This window comes from Anarhichas minor, unplaced genomic scaffold (assembly GCF_050575085.1).
Source record: "Anarhichas minor isolate MPS153535 unplaced genomic scaffold, ASM5057508v1 ptg000026l, whole genome shotgun sequence".
NCBI classification, from domain to species: Eukaryota; Metazoa; Chordata; class Actinopteri; order Perciformes; family Anarhichadidae; genus Anarhichas; species Anarhichas minor.
Window position 1 is genome coordinate 620,277 of NW_027466472.1, and position 26,440 is coordinate 646,716.

General features: G+C 42.7%; 1 protein-coding gene across 3 annotated transcripts in view; it reads left to right on the top strand.

The window, feature by feature from the left end:
• The window catches only part of LOC142959627 (chloride channel protein 2-like), a 78,089-nt gene that overhangs the window by 43,823 nt on the left and 7,826 nt on the right, over positions 1-26,440 (top strand). Inside the window, exons 12-19 of one of the 3 annotated variants that reach the window (XM_076100996.1) lie at positions 1,463-1,532; positions 2,129-2,239; positions 4,694-4,907; positions 11,333-11,466; positions 12,132-12,322; positions 14,591-14,702; positions 16,127-16,197; positions 16,628-16,702. In XM_076100996.1, coding sequence (XP_075957111.1) covers positions 1,463-1,532; positions 2,129-2,239; positions 4,694-4,907; positions 11,333-11,466; positions 12,132-12,322; positions 14,591-14,702; positions 16,127-16,197; positions 16,628-16,702 — 978 coding nt within the window. Of the gene's footprint in view, positions 1-1,462; positions 1,533-2,128; positions 2,240-4,693; positions 4,908-11,332; positions 11,467-12,131; positions 12,323-14,590; positions 14,703-16,126; positions 16,198-16,627; positions 16,703-18,594; positions 18,628-26,440 lie in introns of all 3 variants that reach the window. The other 2 variants (XM_076100998.1, XM_076100999.1) reach the window with 2 other exon arrangements.

Genomic DNA, 26,440 nt, shown 5'->3' on the forward strand with positions numbered 1-26,440 from the left:
GGGTGTGAAAACGGCGGCGGTGTAAGGTTACAGACGGAGATCCATTACTTCACCATGGCAGCCGGCCTTAATTACAGCTAACTATAGACGGAGCAGAGGGAGCGGACGGGAGGCATGGAGGGATGGAGGGAGACGGAGCAATGGGTGTAATTAAGAAGTCTATTTGAAACCTTGAGATTTTTACAGGAGGAAGTTTTGTGTAATGGCGTGTACAATACATTCTAAACAATTTCACCGTAAAATAACGGTAAAATACTGTCAGCAGAGATGCCACTAATTTACTGTTATTATACGGTGCAGCTACTTTAATTTATTTTAACAGTATCTTATCGTATATGGGATTACAGTATTTTACTTTATATAGGAGCATGTTGTAGAGACGCCATTTATGGCTCTGGTATCGACCTGTCAATCACTGTGTAGCCCCGCCCTAAAGCATCCCCTGCTTTATGGTCTGTTTGACTCTAAATGGACCATAATGTACTAAATGAACATCATGCTGTATTGAAGAAGACTTGAAACTAGAGATTGAGACCATAAACTCATGTTTACAACGTTTACTGAGGAAATAAATCAAGAGAGAAGTAGAGTCATTTTCTCATAGACTTCTATACAACCAGAGAAGTCGCCCCCTGGTGGACACTAGAGAGAATGCAGCTTTAAGACAGTTTGTTTCATTTTTAAGAACCGGAGGTTGCCGCCTGGTCTGTAGGCTTTGTTTACATGAGAGTGATGTCAATCTTGTCATCCAACTCAAAGCAAGATAATCTGTTCCTTTTTAAAGAGTAACCAACAACTCGCTAACGTCCAGTAGTTTATTTTCTAAGTCGCAAAATTTGACCGCTTGACGTTGTAAAAGCCTCAAATAAATGTGACGGTTTTTTCCTAAAGTTGATTATATACTAAAGATGGGCTTGAGTCAATGTTGTCCACCTCCCATGTCAAGGGTATTATGATCAGTCATATATTTACTGTAGGATGGATCAATATTACACTGGCTGAGTTCAAACAGAATTTGAATGAGATGTTTAATCTAATGAGTCCACACTAGTGTGTGTGAACGGTACTTAGTTTGAATACAGCCTTATGAATCAGCACAGCTTTTTCTTTTCCCCAAAATAAGCATGTCAGCCATTTAAGACTCATATCTGCCTATATAACCAAGTACACACACACCTGACGATAGTGCTCACACATTGTCAGTGGTGACATTTCCCTTTTTTTGTTGGTCTTTCCTAATTAGCAGTCTCCTCCGCACAGTGTAGGCCAATCGGCGGGGCCCGCTCATTACCCAGGGTTCATTTCAGGGTCTTTGTCGACTGAAAAGTTGAAAGTGACAGCTCAATCTAACCTCAGCAATAAGCTCTGCATGGCCGCCACACAGGATGGTACTCTGCGGCTAATTGAAATGCCACCCTGTTCCTTCTTTTGATGTTGCGTCTTTCTCTTTGTTCTGTCTTAGTTCTGGATGTCTGCTCTGGCCACCACCATCCCGGTGCCCTGCGGAGCCTTCATGCCGGTATTTGTCATCGGTAAGAAGACCGGCGAAAAGTAGACGTGTCTGTGTGTGAGAGGGAAGTTCTTGCTGAGAGCTGCACGAGAAGATCGATACCGAACTCGTATACGTTTGTTAAAGCTGAAGCTACAGCCGGTTAGCTTAGCTTAGCTTAAAGACTGGAAATGGGGGAGAGGTTGGTATCAAGCTAATTAGCTTATTTTTTATACACCAAAACATCAAACTATTCATTTCCCTTTAGAGGAGTGATGAAATATTCTTAAATATTATCTGAGTGAAAATATATATGCACACCTTAGCCATGCTTTATGCTCAAACATTGGCCTTCTATGTTTCTGCAACCGTTCAAACGAGAGAGAACCGTTTTGTCATGTTGTTGTTTTACCAGGAGAATATACGTCTGCCACTTTAGAGCAGTAATACAGTATATTGGTGCTATTTGTTGTTCCCAGTGTTGATTGTACTCTCTGTTTCTCTGTGTGTGTGTGTGTGTGTGTGTGTGTGTGTGTGTGTGTGTGTGTGTGTGTGTGTGTGTGTGTGTGTGTGTGTGTGTGTGTGTGTGTGTGTGTGTGTGTGTGTGTGTGTGTGTGTGTGTGTGTGTGTGTGTATCAGGGGCAGCTTTTGGTCGTCTGGTTGGAGAGAGCATGGCAGCCTGGTTCCCAGATGGCATTAACACAGATGGCACCATCTACCCCATAGTGCCAGGAGGCTACGCCGTCGTGGGTAAGTTAAAGACACAATCATGGCACCTCTTCTCACTCTCTGCGTTCTCACTTCTAGTACTTTTCTTTAGTAGTTTTCCTTTTGCTTTTTTCTTAAAAGCCCTATTTAGTTTTTGCTCTACAAACCCATTGTGTCAGCGGCAGTTTTGGGATCTGCACAAATATATTCCTCACTCATAACCAACTTGGCTTTTTTCAAGTGATTCAGTCTTTTCCAGACAGAATGCACTCTTTATTTAGTTTACTTCTCATTAGGTGTCTGTGAGGCATCGGTGCTTCTGCCTGAGTAAAATGTTTCACTTCTCTTCCCACGGCTCATGGACAATGAATGAAGATAAAGATTTGCTACGGCCCAATGTCTTCAGAGTCCAACTGGACCGTGATGAAAGGAGACGTAGGATATGATCAAACTCAAGCTCAAGTTACGTTTGCAAGATCACCGGACGGGACTTTATTAAAGATCTGGCTGCACAGCTCAGACAGCAGCTGACAAAATGAGAAACTTTCACAGCTGGTAGTGCTGCTGGCAAAGGGCTCACAACCTACTTCAAAGTTTGGAAGTTGAAAATATAACTTGTTGTGTAATTCAAAACTTCTGTGAAGAAATAGAAATTGTACCGCAGTAGTTGTTGTTGGCTGTGGCACAGAGATGTATAAAAGTATCTGTTATTTCCTTTAGGTCCAAACAGTCAGTAATATGAAATACCAGAGTAAAGGATGTTATTCTTCCTCTCATCCTTCTCTTTTTATGAAGATGTTTTCCCATTTTTCTAGTCATTTGCTTTTTCCTTCTCTCAGAAAACAAAGAGGGTCGTCCTCCAGTTTTAGTTCCTAATGGTCTGACAGATCATAAAAATATATTTATGAATATGTACAATACTTGTGTATATATATATATATATATATAATAGAGCTTGTTTGGGGGTAAAGTCACCATTTCAGAATCTTTATCTTTTCAACCAAGCCACTCTTAGTGATTGTGTTTTTGTTCATTTTCGTTTTTGTCCTACAGCATAAAGAAACGATCCTTATTGTCCTTCATGTCTGTGTGTCTAAAGAGATGCAGAGTTGTGAGTCCCTCCACCGAGCTACTTGTTGACAGCCGCTTCAGGTCTGCGGCGGCTGTGTTCTTCCTGGGCTGTTGTTGTCGTTGTTGTCGTTGTCGTCGTGGCGGCGGCACCGTTTGCTGATGACTCAGCCCTTTACAGGCTTCTTTCATCTCACAGCGGAGCTCGCTTTAAGGATTAAATGTTCGGACGGGCGGAGGGAGCACGAGCATTTATGTGAGCAGGATATGTACTCGGGCTTAATTAAGTTACAAGAAAGAACAGTGAGACGGGCCTTTGTAGACTCTCTCGCCCGCCGTCTGTTTCTCTCTCCGCTCTCTTTTCTCTTTATTTTAATGCTTTCATTCTTTTTCTCTTTTTTTCTTCATTTATTGGATTGGACTCGTCCATTTTCCCCGTCTCACTTCGCCCCACGCTGCTCGGCCTGCTCTGATATTGCTCTTTTCACAACACTTTATTGGATGGGAAGCAATTGGAAGTGTGATGGAGCCCTTTTGAATTACTTATATACGTTTTCTGGCTTATGGGTGTAGCAGATTGTGTGGTGAGGAATGTGAAGTGAGAGTCTGTAACCGTCTGGTCCAGGACATTGATAACAGGACGACGACTTGGAATCTTTGAGTAAATTGAATTCCAAAGTTGAAGTTTTGTGGCTTTGATCTATAATACATATATTGTGTGTATGATAGTTTTGACCTGATTTATAGCAATATTGATATTGTGTCCTCTTTATGTTGGTAGCAGTATAACGCAACCCTGTGACATCCATAACCATGATTAAACAGCAGTAGACATCTTTATGTTTTTATGTATTTCTAGGACAGTAAAGGTTTGTCATATTCTGTATGACGTGTATTCACCCGTTGGTGACCCTCCCAGTATATGTGGTGCAGCTTACAGCTGCCTCTAAAAGAAAAAGTGACAATAAGTGATATTTTATAGTCTAACAAATTACATTTCTGTACTGAACACGCAGCGTTAGTAGAATTATTCCGACTCTTTACATCAGTAAAAGTGACAAAAACCACGATGTAAAGTACAGAAGAATATGTATTTGTATTTATTTATTTGTTACATAATGAAGTTTATTCTTAACTTAAGAACAAAGCGTGTTTTGAGTCAGTCCATTTTTTTTTAGTCATTGGTATTGTTCAACATCCTCTCTATTGTTCTATTGTATGAGGGATGGTAAAACTATCTATTACCTTTTGAAATCATGGTAATATTAAAACGTTTTTTTTTTTCTTCCTTTTGATGGATGACGCCCCTGAAACCCCCTCAAGGACCCCCTTTATTTAGCACCAGGCCCCACCTTGAAAACCACTGATCTGAACAATTGCTTCTCTGTTCCGACTGTCCTCTCCCCCCCCCCCCCCCCCCACCCAAAGGTGCGGCGGCCTTGTCGGGAGCGGTCACCCACACAGTTTCCACCGCCGTCATCGTGTTCGAGCTGACTGGCCAGATCTCCCACATCCTGCCGGTGATGATAGCGGTGATCCTGGCCAACGCCGTGGCCCAGTCGCTGCAGCCGTCCCTCTACGACTCCATCATCAGGATCAAGAAGCTGCCTTACCTCCCGGAGCTGGGCTGGGGACACCACGAGTACGTACAGAGGAACACGCTGCACGAACACCAGCACACCGTCATCACACACACAACGCATCGCAATACGTTACAAGTATTATCTTGTTTCTGCAGTACTGTAATGGCAAGCGTAACCACTATATGTTTGTCAATATTGATATTAAAAATGGCTTCATAGGAAGTGCAAATAACAGAAAGGAATGATTTAAAAATTCTCCAAAAAATAGTGTAGTTTGGAACCAATTGTATAACCATGCTACAAACTCATGAGGTTGCAATGCTCATTGAGACATTATGTGGGCGAATGTGTCATTTAAAGGAATAGTCTGACATCTTTTAGACGAGTAGATCGATACCACTCTTGCCCGGTTGCAGCTGCAGCTAGTTAGCATAGCATAGCATAGCACGAAGATATAACAAGTTTATTAGTGAGCTTTCAATATGCAGACTCGGCAGATTATCTTACCTTTTGAGTGAGCTATGCTAACTTCACTCAGCCCAGAGGCAAGGTTTTTACACGTTAACATGCTAACATTCATCTTATTAGCATGATATTGTTAGCATCATAGCATGTAAATGTGTTACTTTTAGCATGTTAGCTTGCATGTACTGTAGTAATACATGTATGTTTAGTTAACATACCATGCTAATTAGAATCATGTCGGGCTCATAGGGGACTGAATTAAAATCATAATATAAACTTGAAAGTTATTTGAGTAAAAATGAAAATGCAATAATCCAATTTTAATTTTCACATCCTCGTATGTGACAGGTCTTTTACTCAAATAACATGTAAATATGAAAATGAAAAAATCCTATTGTGGAATTACATTTCTATTTTCAAATTTGCATTATAATTTTAATAAAGTCCCCTATGGGCTTCTGTACTTAATCACTATTTAAAGCCCCATCAGTTTTGTTTGTTAAAAGTTTGTTTGTTTGCTCTGTGGGGGTTTATGTATTTAATTAGTCACATAATGGCTTACTGTGTAAATGTTACCAGTCTTTAATGTAAGGTGTTAATGGTAGAGCCGAGTGCACAGTGAGTCTTAATGGTTTTAAATACGGCTTTTCATTTAGGTGTTGAACTCCAGATAGCACACATTCTTGCCTGTCGGGGTTACAACCTGGAATCACGGAGAGGATTTCACATTACAGAAACCCAAGGTGCCTGGCTCAGTGGTTCAACCTAACATGGCTTTTAATTGCTTTCACTCCCATATTATTAATTCATACCAACCACACAATACCGAATGGGATTACCAGCTGCTTTCCGAGCTCGGGGAAAACCACACAGAAGCACTTTTCATTTAATTGTTTGGAGACGGTTATTGTTACGGATGCTGGCAATTCATTAGGTGGAGATAATAGTTTTGGATGCATCGTTCACAGATTGGGAGTAATGAGGAAAAGAAAAATGCATTTCACCCTCCGTCTGCTCTTCAGTCCCTGTGGCCGTCTACTTGAGTCTTTCACTTTCTACATCAGGACCTCGGTGGACCGCCGCCATCTCACATCTCCTCGTTATCTATTCCTCTCTCTGTCTATCGCTGCTGCCCTCGTCTCCTCTGTCTCTCCTTATTATCCACTGCGACCTTATGGCCTCTCCATCGTGTGTGTGTGTGTTAGAGAGAGAGAATGAAGGAGAAGCTGTTGCTCTCTTTGATTATTATAACGGAGAAAACACTCAAGTGTGTGATCCAGTTTTATTAAAGCTTTGATCGTATGTGCATAGATTTTCGACATTTGGTAATGTTTCCCAGAAAAATGTGAGATGCTTGAAGAATTTGGCCAAGAAAACTACTTGCACGTTTAAGGTCGAGTTGTCTTGGGACCGCTTGTTGGATGGTTTCTAGACATCCAGAGCTCCTATCGTCTCGGGCGTTGTCATGCTCCAGCTCTGCTTTTTAATGATCTGATTCATAAATGGCACAGACGCATACTCGCCATCGACCGCAGCATCGGGTACGTCTTCATTCTGGAACAGGGTCGGTATGTGACAGGACTCTGGTCCGGTTCATTAATGATGTCCTCACGTTGTTAAACGTCTACAGGTCTTTGGGAGTACTGCTGCACATGTGGGGGGGACATGTAGTGTAAAGCCCTTCGTGTCTCCGGTGGAGCTGTGTGGAGTTTGATGAATGTCCTTGAGTGTCACTTTTTCGTCTTCAGCCCCAAAAAAACGCTGACTTGAGTTTGAAAACATTTTAAAAATCTGGAGGAGTGGAGTTAGAAGGAAGTGACTTTACCAGATGTCTGTAGCCTGCTCCTCATTAGCTCCTACTGGCAAGATGTTTCTGAATCTCTGGCCAAACTGTCAGCGATAGAGTTGCATTGTGGGTAATGAAGCCATCAGGTTTTGACAAGAAGAATGTGTGGAATATGTTTTTTATCGCGTTATCTTTTCAGGTCGTCCGTAAGCCTCTCAGGAAACGCCTGGAGAGATACTTTCTTTGTATTTGGCTCCAACGTCCACCTGGACTCCACGAGGAACTGATTCCATTTCGGTGAACTCACAAAACACTTTTCTGGCCAAAACTCGAGAATTGATATGCTAATTATGACAATGTTGGAGTGTTTCAATATGATAGAGTCCAATATAATGATAAATGATGCCCAAACTACAAAAATAACGTAACAAACCTGAATAATCCTCTTACCGGTCTGTTTAACTTCAGAAAATATTAATGATTGAAAGCTTTAACAAATTCAATTTTTAAAATTTAATCAGGGAAAAACGTGACGAATCCTCCGTGTCATCGTGTCAGAACAACACGAGGTGATCATCAATCATCAACACACAATCACATCATCTATACTCAATGATAAACACAAAGTTTACAAATGTTAAAAGGTGATTGAGAAACTGTCAGATAGCCGTCTGTGTGTTCATGACATGATCATTTATCATCAACAATATCAAATTATCTCGACATAATGACATACGTTTGGAAATGTTAGAAGTTGGTGAGGTGTAAAGATGATCGAGAAACTGTCAGGAGACTCCTCTGTGTGTGTGTGGACTGAATGTTTACACAAACACACACACACACACAGAAATGTAATCTCCTTGAATCATCTATATTTAATAACACACACTATGAACTTGAGTCACGGCGCAGAAAGCTCCTACTTCACTCCATTCTTCATTCACCTCTTCTTCCTCTCACCGGCCTCCATCACCAGCCGTGTGTGTGTGTGTGTGTGTGTGTGTGTGTGTGTGTGTGTGTGTGTGTGTGTGTGTGTGTGTGTGTGTGTGTGTGTGTGTGTGTGTGTGTGTGTGTGTGTGTGTGTGTGTGTGTGTGTGTGTGTGTGTGTGTGTGTGTGTGTGTGTGTGTGTGGACATACATTTGTGTTATATTACTGCAGCATACGAGAGCGGAGGAGGGGCCGCCGGGTTGAGGGGGTGGGTACTGAAGGTAGCGTCGCCCCGTCAAAGCTGAATGTGTTTTTCACTCAAACTGGAAATTATCCATCTCACACCCACGCAACAGTTCACACACACACACACACACACACACACACACACAGGGACACTTGTGTAACGCCTACCGTGCGATACAAACACATGATGGCATGAACATTTGCTCACACACACCCACACTGACATGGAGAGAATTGGATTTCTCGTTTATTTATGTATAGCTTTTGCAGATATGAACACACACACACACACACTGCATATATATTCCTGCTGCTTCTTTCTAATCGGACCCAGTAGCACATATGAAAGCTTTTCCACCTCTTCTCTCAGACGAGGCTCTTGTCTTCACTTTTGGCTGATCCATCACCAGCTTTGGAGTGCCATTTAACAAAAAAAAAAAAAAGTGTGGGAACAATTACATAACACCACTCTGTGTGTGTGTCGTTTGATTCTCTATAGGTCATTCTAGGTTTCTGAGCATTTCATAATTGCCAATTAGAGCCTGTTGAATTGTTCTCCGTCCGTCTGACAGGAAGCAAAGCCAAAGGGGATCATCATATTTTCTCCGGATCATTACAAATTTCCTCATTCCCTGTTAACACCCCCACTCACACACACACACACACACACACACACACACAATGCCCTGAGCCTCCGCACTACTGTGGACAATATGGATGATCTGTAAAGCCTAGATGTATAACCCTATAAGTCTGTTTATCTTGGCTCAAATCTGTAAGCTGAGGCTCGAAGCAAGATATACCTCAAACTGATCAGATGCATTGGCCAGCCTTGCGGGCAGGAAGGTTCAATTAAGAGAAATCCAATCATCCACTGCCTTTGATATCCCCGAGAGAAATGAGTCCTTGCAGCGGTTGTGGCCGGCTCAGAGGCATGCATTACGTTATTCTCTCAGATCCACTCTTAAAATGAAAAGAGGCCGCCGACGCATCGGAAAAGATTGAGCTTTCTTTAAGGGGGATGTTTTCTTCAAGTGCTCTATTCACTTCTACATTTCTGTATTTCCCATTTGGGGTTTGTTTATAAAAATAGAAGAACTGGGGAGATGAGAATGAGCGATGATGGTCACTGTGACTAAAATAAATATATAAAGAGAAACATCTACAATCCTGCTCAGCAAGAAAACCAATAATAAGACCATGTCCTCTCAGGTTTCTTACTCCCCGATTAATCAAGGTGACTGGAAGTCCATTTGTGGTGCTCAAAACGGCAAGATATCTGAACAATCCACAGAACCAAATGAAGACTTGTCATTCGGACTACTTCTTCTGCCAAAAGTGGTTCCAATAAAAGATTAGAGCTGTAGACTGTTGTGCCATTTTTCAAACAAAATTCCAATTATTGAATTTGGTCGGCAAATATCTCAAAAACACAACACTGTCTGTGTGTAGATACCCAGCCAGTGCCCCTGGATGTTTTGTTTATGTTGGACAATTCTGCAACTCTCTACTTATGTCCAACACCAATGCAGGAAAAGTGTGCTTATAACATAGAATGCCGGAAAGAAAAGGGGTAATTCCCCCCCCCCCCCCCACACACACACACACACAACTCTGTGGCGTTGAAATGAGGGGGCCGAGTCTGCAGTGGATTCGAACGTCTAACGGCAATAACGCACTGGAGCAGATGCGTCGTACGGCCTTCAGATAGCTGCCAAGCAATGTCTGTTGATAGCTGCGGCGCCCACACAGAGCTCAGCGAGCTGCGGCCGTTTGGATTCTGCACCAAAGTGTGACCAAACCAACAGTTGGGGTTTGTTTAACTTGCGTCCAGAGAGTTCCTGCAGCCAATCAGGAAACAGAGTCCTGTGACCTGTTGACCCGCGCTACAAGGAATCTTTTCCCAACAGCCGCACTTCACCGCTGCCTGGTGTGTTTTCGGCGTTATTCAAGCTCTCACTTTCGTATCATCATGAAAGCCTTTGAGGAGAAGAGTGTGCGCCTTTTTCCCCATTTGTACGATTTCAAATGGGGAAAATTTCCCCCTAACATATCTGACAATAGTTCAAGGTGGTGCAGATGCGTGTACCGGTTATGCATTGGATCTAAAGAAGGGTTGTCATAGGAGGTAATCTGGTGTTTTGCCATATCCTCCAATTTCAATGTACCTGTCTGACAATAGGGTTAAGATACATTATTTTGTACTTTGTGTAATTTGGGTGAACTGGCCATTTAATGCTGTTAGCAGGGATCATTTGATACAGTGTGTAGTGGTGTGTTACAGCCCCACATAGAAACCTACAGTACAGAGAGCCTTTCTATAGCACAGCGTTCTATCCGTGCTGTTTACAAAGCTTCGACCAACTTCGTGCTCTGTTGCATTGAAGCAGAGTTGAGGGCGGATGGTCATCAAATTAACTTTGCATTCCAAGAGAGGTCAGAGTATTGAGTTGTCGCCACAACAAGGAGCGGAGAGGCTTGGCCGGAGCTGGTATCCTGGCACCGCCTGTGTTGCTTGGCGGCCGCTGTCATGTTTGCAGTTTCCTGGCAACCCACAGGAAGAGGAAGCTGAGTGTTTATGACTGGTGTACCGGGCCGTACGATTCTGCTGAGGCAAGACCTGCTCACACGATGTCACCTACTTCTTCCCCCCCCCCGCTCCTGCTGCTGTACCCACGGCACTCCGCCACTCGCATCCGCAGGACGCGTCCAGTGTGTGGCGTTATTGGATTGACTGGTCGGCTGTCAGTGTTGGCTCTGAAGGAAAGTCGTTACAGAGTTGGGCCAGGGCAACGTTTTTTAAGAAAACGGCACTGACCAAGCATGTGGCGATGATAATTCATCAGAAAAAAAGTAACGGCAAAGCATTTTAATCAATATCAGTTTCCAAAAGTCAGCAGCTATTCAGGGAAATGTCATTCGATTCTTTAACGGACCCGACTTTCTCCATCTTCTCACCTCTTTATCCCTCGACTTTCCTCTTTCCCTTATCTCCGTAACCACCTGATAAATTCCTCTCATCCTCCTCACATTCATTTCGATCTCTCTTCTCCTCTCAGGAAGTATAATATTCGCGTGGAGGACATCATGGTGCGGGACGTGCGGTACATCACACTGAACTGCTGCTACAGAGACCTGCACAACGTCCTGCTGACGGGACACCTCAAGACTCTGGCGCTGGTGGAATCAGCTGGTGAGACACAAACACACACTCCTGCTTTGTATTTATCACAAACCTAAAAATTGAAAGATCGTACATATCATAATAGTTACACTTGGATGATTACATGTGTGTGAGTCCAGCGTTGTGTGCTGATCACTGTGTCTGATGTAACATGGACGTCTGTAGCTGGACTGAGCGTCCCCTCCTGTACCGAAAAACAAATGGACTGATTGATACACGGACAAACTTTGCAGCGCGCCGCCTGCTGATGCCACTTCAGTGCCACATTTGGTATTCCGTGGCTGTCTCAATTACGCAATCGTGCAGGAACAATTAGCTGCGTCATTTAACCAAATACTTAATCAGCACGTACTGTCACAAAGGCAATTACTTAACGCAAGCAAGCTGCCAAACACACACACACTAGTTAATACACATTCACTGCATTCTGGGCTCTTGTTATGTAACTCAGCCGAGCTGTCTGCAGTGCTGCAACACGTGTTAGGAATCTCCTGCAGTCTGCTCACTCTTCCCTCCTGAAACAAGTTTTACTGTCTCTCTCTTCCTCTCACCTCCCCTTTCGTCTTCTTCTTTTGCCTCTTCTTCTCCTATCTTCTTCTCCTATCTTTTTCTTGTATCTTCTTCTTCTCTTATCTTCTTCTTCCCTCACCTCCTGTCTCTGTCTCCTCTCCTAGAGTCCATGATCCTCTTGGGCTCCATCGAGCGCGCCCAGCTCCAGGCACTGCTCTCCCTGCAGCTCGGCCGCCCCAGACGGCTGGAGTACATCAGGGAACGAGCCCTCGAGGAGAAGAAACGCCTGTCGGTCGTGTCGAACGTGGGCAGCGAGGACGGCAGCCACCGGGCCAGTCAGGAGGTCCGCTTCCAGGTCAGAGGTCACAGGGACTGGATGGCTTGACATAGGCTGTCAAAAAAATGTCCAGTTTACTAGTTTCTCCAGATTTTATTTGCAAAGCTACAGGAAGGCCTTCAAAATAAAATAATCAGTTTTGCGTTAAAAGCAGGCGGCAACCTTCAGTTCTGAAAAGTGAAGTGAATGCGAAAGTGTCTTAAAGCTGCATTCTCTCTAGTGTCCACCAGGGGGCGACTCCTCTGGTTGTATAGAAGTCTATGAGAAAATGACTCTACTTCTCTCTTGATTTATTACCTCAGTAAACATTGTAAACATGAGTTTATGGTCTCAATCTCTAGTTTCAAGTCTTCTTCAATACAGCATGATGTTCATTTAGTACATTATGATCCATTTAGAGTCAAAATGTGATTGACAGGTCAGAACCAGAGCCGCATACGGCTCCATCTACATAACCTCCAACTCAAGCATTGATTGGCGAATGCTTTTTATTGTCTCATTTGCCAGACACTCAGGCGCTAGAAGCAAAATTAAGAAATCCCCACAGTAGAGTTACAATTCATCCTTAGGAAGATATAAGATCCTCTCTTTTCAACATCTACTATCGGAAAAAATCCAATATTTGTTTACCTGAATTTTTAAGTGTTGACAGTGAAAACTGAGAGTTGTTAATGTTTTAAAGTCATTCTGTTGTGAAAGAGAAGTTTAGAATAAGTTAGTTGCATTCAGAAGTGTGTGTGTGTGTGTGTGTGTGTGTGTGTGTGTGTGTGTGTGTGTGTGTGTGTGTGTGTGTGTGTGTGTGTGTGTGTGTGTGTGTGTGTGTGTGTGTGTGTGTGTGTGTGTGTGTGTGTGTGTGTGAGAGATGGATAGCTGAGAGCGTTATTAACATGTTATGCCATCAATAACAGTAATAAGTATGGGTTTTGTGAGAAGATGGATTGCCAGCTGTGGTTGAAGATAGATGTCTGCGCTGGTTCCAGGTCTCTGCCCCGTGGTGCTCAAAACGTTGATTTATCTCTTTTTTTCCGTCTTCATTTCTCTTTCATCAGTTTGCAGTGAGTGGCGAGGTAGAACGCCCTCCGGCATGGGGGTGGGAGGAAGGGGTGTGTGTGTGTGAGATGCCTATTTACCTTCTTGAGCTTTTCTTTTTTTCCTTCACGTCTTCTTTCCTTCATTTTTTCCCACTTTCTCCGTTTCTCGCTGTGCTTTTTTCATCAATGCCTTTAAACGGTGATAGAAGTCTTGTATTCCTTAACTGTTGACTAATATCTTTGTATTAAACCTCCTAATAGCTGATTGCTATTTATAGTAAGTCATTATTTTTGTGGTGGAGAATCCTCTGAAACAGCTTTTAATATCAACTATAACAATTTACTGTCAACATCTTCCTTAAAGCAAGAATAATGTTTTGATTTTTTTAATGTATCAATCCATATTCAGGGGGGGTTGCTGGTCTGCTGCTGCATCGATCGAGGCAGCAGCAGACCAGCAACCCCCGTGGTCCTCGAGGTAAAATCACTGTTATTGTCAAAGCAGTCTTGTGTGACACGGATAACAACAGTCCCCCGTCAGAAAGCACTTTTTTAGGGCAAAGTAAAGCTGTGAAAATATTCTAAATATAGCGTACACTGATTCTTTTAGGTGTCTAAAATACGTCCACAGCAGTACATTGATGTGCTCCCGTGCTGGTACGACGGTTTGTTTCTCTAAACTCCATCTACTGTAGTAAAACACTGGAGAAATACCTCAAACTATCCCTTTAGAAATATAGGCTGACCCTCCACTGTCACTCACTGAAATATAACTTCAGCCCAGTCTATCAGGAATGTTAATGAATTTACAAATGGGCAACTTCAGAGAACTCCAGCGGATTATATATCGAACTAGTTTCTCACATTTGATCTGTGAAACATTTTCTGGCTGGAACCAGAATGTTCCCTCCACTTCAGAGAGACGCTATTAACATAACCCAGCAACAACATTTTGTAGGTCATGGAAGTGCCAGCATGGGAAGTCATTGAAGTCATGAAATGTTACATCAAGGCCAACACAAGAACCCTTATTTTAGCTCTCAACTCCTGCTGCTTTCTTTTCTTTTTTGTTTCTCTTTTCTACTGTTTTCCCCTCTTTTGATTTGCCTTCATTGCATCACTCCGAGGAAGTTCATCCATTCATCTAATGAGTCCGCAGAAAGAGACCGAGGGGTTGATCTCTAAAGCAGTATTGGGGGTTTTGAGTCTATCTTTGTGTGTGTGTGTGTGTGTGTGTGTGTGCGCGCAGGTGCAGATCTCCACTGAGGAGTCCTCCTTCAGCCCGGCTCGTCCAGTCCCTCAGAAGCCCCTCAAACCTGCACTGAAGAGACCCTCTGTGGTGGAGCGACCCCCCGAGATCCCCACCAGTAAGAAACACACACTTATTGAGAGAGAGAGAGGGAGGGACAGAGAGGGAGAGGGAGGGACAGAGAGAGATTCCAAACACTAGACAGATGAGGCAATCAAAAAGGAAAAGAATAGCAGATTTAATAGATCCGGAAGGAGTGTTGGTAATAGCCTTTCTGTCTCTAAACTCACATCACACTAATTGAACCTCTTATTCACTCTCTCTCTCTTTGTCTCTGTCGCTCTCTTTGTGTCTCTTGGATGATGTAAAGACTATTTTAGGACTAACTGATTCCCCACTATCTTAATTGAAAAAGGACAAAACAATCTGTTTTTACCAAATCTACTGTTGTGCACACATTCCAATGCCTCATTGAGTGCGGTGTCACAAAAGCGAACCACAGAAGAAGAGGAGTCTTGAAGGAGCTCGGTGCAGTTTCATGTGTTGTTTGACTGTCTTTCCATCTTGGTTGTGAGAAGCTCTGACTGACACATTTTGCTGTGTGGCAATGTCAGTTTCTGGTCTAAGAGTGTCGAGCTCTTGGCTTTTGAGTCTTCCTGTGGTCAAAAAACACCAAAAAGATGCAGTATTTATTTTGTCACATGTTGTAAGACAATGAAAAGCAGCAAAAGTGTGTAATTCAGAAGCTGGAACTAGTGCATTTTGGGTATTAATGCTTGAAAAATCAATGATCAGACTACTTGAGTTAAGCGACCAATGGCGACAGTTTAAGAATGGACTTTGCTTTTCTTTTCCGTTTACATGAACAAGTTTAAACTCCACTAGTGAACAACAAGTGTGCTTGATTGTTCACTCGCTTCACTTATATAGTCCGCCGACAAGTAGTTTATGTTATATTTGTAACATTTCAACAGCTTATTAGTTGGGATTCAACAATTCAACTGTTTTGCTTTGTCTGTAGATGTTCAACAGATTATTAGAGTATATGTGACATTTCATGAACATGACTATGTACTCTCAGAATAGTTTAGTTGAACCTGAACTAATCTTTGTAGAACATTTTACTGCTCAACAAATGTTCAAAAATGTTGAACCATGTGTGAACATTATTTCTGTTATCAATGTTCAGAATTCCGGGAGCTTGTCCCCTGAACAGGCCCAGTGGAAACAAAAGTAGAACCTGTGAATATAGTAACCCGGTACAAGTGACTAATGGCTTTAAGAGGAGGTTTAGCACTTGTCCTTGCATTTTTGTAAAATAGTATCTAGTAATGAGTTGATTCAATCTCAATGAAGAACAGCTGTTAACATTTCCCTGGAACAATCAAGGTCTTGGTCTTCTCTTGATTCATCCTCAGACCGACTGTTTGCGGATGATGCAGCTGTATTTGTAATGATTCTCTAGATGGGACCAGTGAGATAAGGCCTGCAAACAGAATGCACAAGAGTATCTAATGGACTGTTTCACTGTCTCTCTTTCAGGCCCACAAGATAATTCAGGCATTGCTTTAAAGAACCTGTTCTGCGCCAGTCCAGACACAGAAGGCCTAGAGGTAAGGGAGCCCTATCCTCAAATGCACCAATAAACACCATCACACACACACACAGTGGCTCACATGCTGTTGTTCACACATTGTGCACACCCACACAGTCCTATGCTATCTCTCACATACAGTCCTTCACGCTCTAGAGTACAGTCCCTCCCACACAGACAAACACATGCACAGTATCTCAGTCCTTTTTCACTTTGTCTCAGCCTTGCATCCTGCAGGGCTTTAATAAAAGGTCTCTTCTCTCCTGCACCACCCTGCTAATGGCTTGTTTCATAGAAATAAGTTTTCAATTACTTTTTTTCCCCCCAGGTGCATTGACGTTTTGGTCTTGTAGAAGTGGCGTTGCAAGCAACGTTGTTTTTTTTTGCAGAGTCAAACTGACGTTGAGATTGTTGTTAACGTTGTGTGCTTGTCTCTGGTTGCCCGTAAGAAAAACAACAACGTGGAGAGCCCCACGTCTCCTGAGCTCAGGAGGCCGTCCAAACGAGTCCGGATATCCGTAGTGGTAAGAGCCACCGATCAGGGCTACCCAAATGCCTGGAATCCGCCCGGCAACAGGTTCATCAGCCAATCAACCGATTGTCACGCCGTCATTCCATTCCAGGGCTAATCCCCAATGCCGATGGACTGAGATCTGGGCCAGGCTTAGCCAAAGCCAGTCTGCGCCATCGTGCCAACAAGTGTTGAACAGCCTCCTCCTTGTGCGACCTGTAACCCCGCCTACTGACCCTTCACTGCCTCTAGTTGCTTACGTGATTGGCTGGGGCTAGGCTCCATTCATCTTAACCTCTTCTCATTGGTCTAATGGTCAGTTAAGGTTATAGAGAACACTTGACAACTGAAATACCACTACTGCTAATTGGCAATAACAAACATGTGCTTTCTTAATTGGAACCTTATAGCCATTCTGTATACTGTTTTCTTTTTGAATTACTGACTTTTGCTTCTCCTAGTTGTAGAATCAAAATGCTGCCGTCAGAGACAAATGTCTGAACGTACCCAACTTGTTTTTTCTAGTTTTACCCTGTGTTTGCAGGTGCAAACCAACACAAACATTAGAACACAGATTTTCAGAGAGGACAGTGAAATATTGTTTTCTCAGGCCGGTTTTAAGACTTTAGGAAATAACTGTTCATAAATACAGATAGAATATATGGTATAACCATGAAATTAGGTTTGTTTTCCCCAAAACGTCACTGTTCCCAGTGACATCGTGAAATTGAAACTTGAAAAAATAACATTAATAGTAATGGAAATTTTTTTTAAAGAATTAGCTGGAGTTAAAATATATGGCCTGCTATACAAGTATAATGTGCAGTATTATACAATTTTTATTTTTGTTGTCATTTCATAATTCCATGGAAGCATCATATTTTTAGTCTGTATTTTTTAATTGTTATATATTTCATAATGTCTTATTTAATAATTTATTATTTATTTAATTCTGGACACTTTTGTCATCATAACCCTAATCTCTTGCTGTCAGAGATTTTACTTCTGTAAACTGTTGTTTGTGTCAGACACTTTTAAACTCAATTTGGTCGTTCTTAAATTCCAAAGAGCTTCACCATCTTATTAAATGTAGCTTTTCTCAAAACTCAAGGACACCCTGAAGAAAGCCATTTTCATCTGGTCAAACTATGCTCAAATTACTCTCAATTTAAAAATCAAGATGTGGTTTATCTGTGGTCAAGTGGTCTACAAGGACGAGGCTGTTCAACCAAGCATGCTGTGCTGTCCATCCCCAGCCGTGTCACCCGAGGTGTCCAATCAGTGACGGCCTCTCAGGGCAGGCCTTGTCCCTGGAGTGACCCCAAAAACCCATCGCATTTGTCGTAATTGATGAAAGAAACCCCGTTATTCTGTGTGGTTAATGTGCAGGGGTCGGGGGGTTGAAAGGAACATCGCATTCAGGTGTGTTTCTCTGTGCATGCAGCGTTGAATACCCAGACAGGAGCCTCATATCTCTTCATTAGCAACAGGCAGGTATTTGAATGACGGCGCTCCAGCAACAGCTCGGATGAGATGATGATACACGAGAAGTCCTGGGAGATATTGTTGGGGGGAAAAAATATCCCCGCAAACTGGGACGAGGCCTGCTGTCCAATTACCACCGACCGCCTCCCCCTCCAGCAGCGCTGCATGTCAATCAATACAAACAAGCGCCTGATTACAAATTGGGAAAAATGATTCCACGATACGAGAACATCCAGTGTTGCATGACGAATCAAGTGATTTAGTAATCACGCCTTGAGACACATTCACACGTTTGATCTTTGTCCGTTTGTCCGCATCAGCGGTTTATTCACAATCTGTCTTTTCTCGCATTGAGTTTACAAAATCATCATGAGATTGTTTTTCACTCGTCACATATGATGATGTCATTCCATTCACTAGGAGCCACCTCCCATCTTAAAGAGTTTCCATGGGGTGAGCATGTTGTCCACCTTTCTTCTGAACATTTCTGTTTCAATCAAGTTGTTATTAAGTATCAATTGATCTATTGATTCATTGTTACCGTCCAGACTTTAGCGAAAGATACGTTTTGGTACCTTTTAATCCAGAAGCCCTGAGAAGCAAGTAGGGAAAACAATCTGGTGATCTGTTGTTTTAAAGTGTGAAACAAAGTGTTTTCTATCCTGTGTTCATGACTTAAGAAGAGGTGGAGGAAACAGAGTAGGTTTAATTTTTCTACATTTTTTATTTGGTGTATTTCCCTTATTTGATTGGCTAAAATATTCATAGTAGTTTCCAGGAGGACAACATTTAGAAAGATAAAAACAGGTAATTCAAACATAGACCCACTAAAGCTAAGTTGTCAGGTCATCATGTTAACCATAGACTTAATGGAAATGTTTAATTGTCCCCAACATCCCCTTGAATGTAACTATGACACAGAGACAAACTGTTCTTTCATATTCCAAGTCATTACTCTGTCAGTGTTACTCTATTAGCACTATTAATGATCTATACTTGAGGCAATTAAGGAGCTCAATTAGTTTCACATGTCAGTGACGATCATTGAAGTCTGTACACATTTCTAATCATTCACAAGCACAGAGCGGTGTCACATCATTCGTCAGCGATCGCTCCAAGCAGCCGTGTGCACACCCGTCGAACACAGCTGACAAATGACACTGTGAAGTCCCAATCTTGTTGACAAGTAAGGAAGAAAAACGCTGACAAGAGTGCGCTCTTAAAATCTCACTGCTCCTGCCCAAATTTAACCAAAGAAATGGTCCCAAAGTTCAGCATCTTGGTTCCTTAATGCAATTCATGCTGCACAATGTAGAGCAGGAGTTAGATTTGCCTTGAGAAACTCAACAAAAAGTACAGAATTAGAAACAGTTTTTTGAGGCGATGTCCGCAGCACGTTTACTTTGCACTCAGTCAACAATCACATTGATCGTCCCGATGGGGTGCTACATTAAAGGTCGGCATCTCAGAACTCTTTTCAAAAGGCCGTAACAGTTACACAACAGTTTTCATTTTGGTTGAAATTTAAAAAGCCTAAAGCATCTCGTTGTTGATTCAGCGCAGCGTACTGTCAATCCATCAAAATGTTTCATTAAGCCTGTTAGCTAGTCGGTACAGTACAGCGATGGTTCAGGGACATCCAAGAGTCCTGACGGAGCAGATGTACACAGAAAGAGAAAATTTAGTTGGGAAGTAAAATGGACTGAGATGCAGTCACATACATGCAGTTTCACAAGAAGCATTCTGTCTTTCAACAGACTCAATCCAAACTTCATGAGACAACTGTACTACTTACTACTACTAATCTATTTTAACTAGTGTAGTGCCTGTTGGGGGGGCGTGGCTGTTCGGAGCGGGCCCATGGAAGTACCAGGGGGCAACCTCCGGTTCTGTTTTAAAACCTGCATTCTCTCTAGTGTCCACCAGGGGGCGACTCCTCTGGTTGTATAGAAGTCTATGAGAAAATGACTCTACTTCTCTCTTGATTTATTACCTCAGTAAACATTGTAAACATGAGTTTATGGTCTCAATCTCTAGTTTCAAGTCTTCTTCAATACAGCATGATGTTCATTTAGTAAATTATGGTCCATTTAGAGTCAAACAGACCATAAAGCAGGGGATGCTCGCATATATGTGAGGGTATGCGTCACATGGTGACGGCAAAATCATTATAGTCAAGGCCTCAAAACGTCAGTCCACAAACCAATAAGTGACGTCACGATGACTACGTTCACTCCTTATACACAGTCTATGGGAAGTACTGCTCGCAGCGTTGACAAGAACTGTTCATTGCTCGTTGACTCCAAGGTGAAGAAGAGTTTGGTTGTAACGTTAGAATATCCAGCATTGAGCAGCTAAAGTGTTATGCTGACAAGTGGCACGCTATAGAGAGGAGATATTGATATTTATTTATGATATATCTGGAGCTGAAGCTGATTTTAAACACAAACAAAAAAACATATACTGTGTTGGTGACATAACTAGATTAGACTTTATTGCAGTCACACACTTGTTCATTTATGTCCCACTCATACGTTCACCCCCCCTTGATCAAACTTCTTTTTAATAAGAAAGAGACACAATATATTTCATATTAAGCATGTGTGGAACAAATTGATCTCCTAAAATAGTTGAACTGAAAGCTGCATTATAAATGTATCCGGTTTCATTTCAGCTCTTTTATCCCCTGCATATACTGGAACTTCTGATTCCTTATTTCCTGGGATGAAATCTGTTTTTTGTTCTTTTTTTAAATAGTGTTCATCATTAATTGATGGACACCAGTCAAGTGTCCGATGGCCCTCATCTGCCGCCGCTGGTTGTAATTTAATAAGGTACAGTGATCTGTTAAGTGTGCCCGTGAGGAGCTCACTGTATGGTCAGTGCCGAGACAGATGGCGCATTAGTGGCGCAGTGAATTTTTGGGATGTGTTAAGAGGCATGTTCGTCATTATTGCCTTGCAGTGAGCTAATTAGTAATGAACCCCTGTAGCATTGTGCGTGTGCATTTACAGTGCACTCCGCCTGTGGGCTTGTTTCCCCTGTCATCAGGAATCATTATTAACAATCAGCAGAGTATTCATGCATGTGGCAGAGCGTCGAGGCTCTCGTCGGCCCGAGCAGGAATACGGACCAACAAATGGTTCATTTTCTTTTCCTCCCAAGACTTCTGAGTAACACCCTCCGGCGACGGAAGAGAAATCAAGTTATCACTCCTCCCTTTTCTTCCAGCGCCACTCTCTCAGTACTCCTTCCATTCTTTGTTTCTGGCTTTTGGTTTAATCTCTGCAGCTCTGCTTCGTTGCTCTTCGTCCAGCTTTACGACTTTTCCAAAGCCCTCCTCCCCTTTCTGTGTCTCTGTCATCTGTCCACCTCCCCCCCCCCGCTCCTCTCCTTCCATCTAGACTGTGAAATATTGATGCAGGGTAAATGACATCAGTAGTCGGTTGCAGAGAAATGATGCCGCCCGGTCTCTCAGGCTCTCCTGGCTGTTTTTCTCATTATTTTCCCCCATTCTTGCGTTTTCGTCGTGCCTTCATGCTTTATTTATCATGATTTGTGGGCTCGTTTTTTTTTTTTTGGCTTCTCGCCTCTCCCTCGTTATTTCTTTGAGTTCTTCTTTCTCTGTTGTTTCATTAGATCGTTGAGGAATGTGCGTCTTTCTTGACATACACACTTGCATAGGAACATGCACACACACACACACATGATGCAAGAGAGAAAAGACGAGTTGCATTAAAGTCTTTGTTGCCTTAACAATGTGAGAAAATGAGGAAAACGGCCCAGTGGAGTGAAGAAACTAGTTAAAACCTTTTTTTTACATGACTTCAGAAGGATTTGATCTCGTCAATCCGTCATTGACTTTGTTGTTTTTATCCAGCGTTAATATGAAAAATATTACAATTCTCTGTGACGCAGAGAGATAATGAGCCAAGTCCCTGTGACATCTGGAGACTCGTCTGCCGAAGACAGTGCCAGTAGAACTCAGGAGTGACACACAAACTTGATGGATTAACGAGTAGCTGATGCATTTAATCCAGACGAGATGAACTAAAGGCGGCATTTAAGTGAAGAACAAAACAGGGCTGAGAAACAGAACATCTGTAGTCTCCACAGCATCACAAAAGATCCTGCGTTAGAAATTAGACTCCAGACTCCAACTCGGTGTTCAAGACGATTGAACAGGACAGAATCATTCACTATCTAAAATACCGAGCTTAGTTCTGCGAGGAGGAGTAATGCTGCGTTTCAACAGTTTGCTAATAGAGTAACAGAAGATGGAGTGTCGTGGTGATCTCTATCTGACTGAAAAGAGCCCGTATTCATAAAATGGAAAGATTACATTATAGGACACTTTATTTCAAGACCTATATAGCAAGAAAGTTGATTATTAAGTTTATTGGGGTCAAGTGTTGGCACTTTCAGAGTAAGTTCATTGAAAGCAAGTTATTAAGTTGTAGAACAAAGTCAACGGACTCCATTAAAGATGTCCTTTAGTTATCTGGTATGAAGAATATTCAGGGGACAGGATGACGTTTTCATTTCCTGAATCCTTTCAGACAACAGAAGAGATACACAGGAGACAGAAGTTATCTGGAGGAGATGAGTGTGAAGTACTGACGCTGATTTGTTTTCGTGAATCGATTTGTCGCTCGATGTCGGATTCTTTGAGGGTGAGGAATTCATCGCAGGTTTGACACCATCAGTGGAAGGACGTACGATGTCATGAAGACCTTTGGGTGGTTTTCACTCAGATATCTGTTTCCAAGGTGCAGCCAAGGATCTTTTGTGAGTTTCCCCGAACGATCCGGGTGGTCACTACCCCAATGCGATGGGTCGTTAAGATTAATTACCATTTCACAACTTGGTTAAGACCATTTCACAGCACATCATTATCGCCCGCAACGCTGCCGTTTGCACAAAGTCATTAACGATGTTATTTCACTATTACTGTAATCTAGTCGGATACACAAATACGGCAGTAATAGAATTTAAAGGCAATGAGTAAAGAGAACATCAGCAGCACGGAAATCTGCAGTTAAATTGCCTGCACATGAGTGATTTGTAATTATTGCTGCAATCTTTCCCTTTTTGCACCATTTAGTGTGGTGCAGTTAGAACCAACAGACACCGCTACGCTGAGGATGAGAGATGAGCTCGATAGTTGTCTTATCTACACAGACACTGCAGAGTTTTAGAGCCTCGTCCATAAGGGTTCATCTTGAGATCATCTGGAATGCTTATCACCTTTGGATGTGGTGATAAATTCACATGTGCTTTGACTGCAAATTGATATTGTTGGGATCCAATAATATCAGCCAACCAATATACCAGTCGAGCTCCATTATGTAAACGTGTTCATGTTTATCAATATAAATTACAGGTTGTGCTCGTCCACGCATTGAAAACTGGCATTTGAAAAAGCTGAAAGTCTTTTAAGAAACGATGTCTTCAATGTAAACAGTTGTTACTACGTTTTACCAATGCCACAGATATGCATGGTTCCCAGAGGATAAATCCTACTGACTCTGGTGAGCCTGTGACTTTTCCTAGAGTTTCACATTTGTGGATCTGAGGAAAATATCTTGGCTATCACATATTCATATTCCCATTCTTGATGAATCTCAAACTTTTCACTAGATGCATTTGCACCAAAAGTTGTACAGATATTCATAGTTCCCAGTCGATGTATCCTAAAGAATGACCTGGCTTTTCCTTATCTCAAAAACTGCCAGATGGTTATCCATGAAATCTGGTGACAGAGATTCATGGTCCCCAGTGGATGAATTGTATAAACGTCGATCCTTTCATCTATGCTGCCATCGGGTCAAAGATCGTGTTTGTCCGATACTTCAGTTTATGACCAAAAACCTGCTAAACTAATGACAGCCCCATCAGCTTCAGCTGCACTTTGCATATTTTGCCATGTTAGCTTAAACATTAGCATGCTAGCATTACCATTGTGAGCGTGTTAGCATGCTGATGTTAGCATTTAGCTTAAAGCACCACTGTTCCTAAATACAGCCTTACAGAGCAGCAAGCATGGCTCTCGGCTCTTACGTCTTGTTTAGGAAACATTTTCCTCATTTCACCAATCGGACCAAAGAAGGCAGCGAGTACAGTACAGTAGCACGTTTTGTGATTTAGCAACCAGGACATTGGTTTTTTTTTGCTTTTGAGGTTTTTTTTAAATGCTGTTTATAAATTATTTTGCAGCACAAGTCAAATATATTCAGAAAAGCTGTTGGAGCCTTTGTAAAAGTTGGACATGGGATTTTTGAATACTGACACCAGCCTCTCGGTAATCTACTTTTTTTTTTTTTGTAGTTGCCGTATGAGTCCTTCTGTGGTCAGCACTTGTGAAGGCGTTTTTGTGAATGCTGTGCAAGAAGCAATCCTACTTTGTACTCACTTCCATTGTGTTAGGGTGGCAGCAGAAACTCACAACCCGGCTACAAGAGATTGAAACCTTTAAAGCAGATTTAGGATTTAGATTAGCAGACGAAGATGCTAAACCTTCGCCTTCAGCAAAAATGGAAAGTGTAAAGACAGCCAATGGGCTGAAAGGGGAAGTATCCTGGAGGGGAGGCTCCTCTTTAATCCAGATCTCCTCAATCTAAAAAAAAAAAACTCTTTTCATTATACACAGTACTTTAGTCTACTGTGTGTGTGTGTGTGTGTGTGTGTGTGTGTGTGTGTGTGTGTGTGTGTGCATGTGCGTGCATGATACAGCAGTCTTTGTGTGTGTTCCCGGCTGACCTAGTCTTGGATGTTTGCCACTGATTGGGCGATTGGCTTGTGGATGGAAGGAAAGGAAAGATGGATAGCTGCAGGAGGGAGGGAGGGAGGGAAAGGAAGAGCGGCAGCCCTCTCTAATCTTTGTCTGGTCAGGGAAACGGCGCAGCAAGCAATACAGCTTCATCGGCCTATTGTCAGCACTCTGGAGCCTCTCGCATGCCTCTGCACACACACACACACACACACACACACACGTTCAAAGCTCATTTGAATATGCCCACACGGTCGCTCTGATTTCACTGTCAGTCGCTTGCAGACTCACAAAGTTGACTCTCCCACTTCCCATACACACACACACACACACACACACACACACACTTCTGCCTTAACTCATGTATCCAGAAGCAGAGATTTGCTCTCTTAATAGAGCTGCTAATCTCTCTGAAAGCACCGATTTTGCATTCACAGTCCAACCTCTCTTCTTCTTCTTCTTCTTCTGCAAACACACACACACACACACACACACACACACACACTGGATCTCTCCATTTGTCTTTAGTTTACATTTTACCCCTGGAACTCCAGCGTGTCTTGACGACATTCAGAGTGCCCTTGTGATGAGCAGAACGATCAGTGAGACAGCAGCGATAAAAGTGCGTGTGTGTGTGTGTGCGTGTGTGTGTGTGTGTGTGTGTGCTGTCTCATCAACTCCAGGCACGTCTGGCCTCTGCTTGCATAATGCTACAGTAGGGCACATCTTTCTACCCCGAGGCAACAGTTGCTAGGGTTGCCGACAGGTCGGCCACCGCAGCGATGAGGATAAATGAGCAAAGGGCTCCCATCAGCCCCTGGGTCACTCTCACTCTGCCTTTCTCTCTCTCTCTCTTGCTCTTTAACACACACACACATGTTCTCCTGCTTTCAATCCTGAGAAAGTAAATACCTGCACTCAAGCACATGACTAAACACTTTGAAATCATATTTCACAGCCCATCAAACACACACATGGAGCCGAATGCACACACCCTGCAGTAACGTTCACACACACACACACACACAGTTGTTTATTTCCATCCCTCAGCTTTTCTACAGTACTCTCAGTGCTCCGCCGCAAAGCACAGGGTTTGCTGGTTCGACTCCAGCTTGTCGAACGGCGTCTGCCTGTCAGTCATGAGCCGTGGGCTCCGAGCGCGCCACAGATCCATCATTGTAATGATCATCTGCTCTGGCATCTCATACATCACATCCCCCGCACTCATTAAATGTACTGTAGTAGCTCCTTTAGTCACACATCCCGTTTCTGTCCATCTGTCTCAAGGCGGCGGCGCTGTATCGCACTTATGATGTGATGCATGGCCGATTATGTGTTGTCAATATGTCATCTCACCTTCTGTGCTCAGTGGAGGCGCAGTTGAAAGTACTTATATGTGTTTATTGAGATAATAACCAACTGGACACCATTGTGTGTCTACGACCTTTCTTTTACAGCTTTCATCATTTCACCGTGTTCAGTGTGTTCACTGATTGT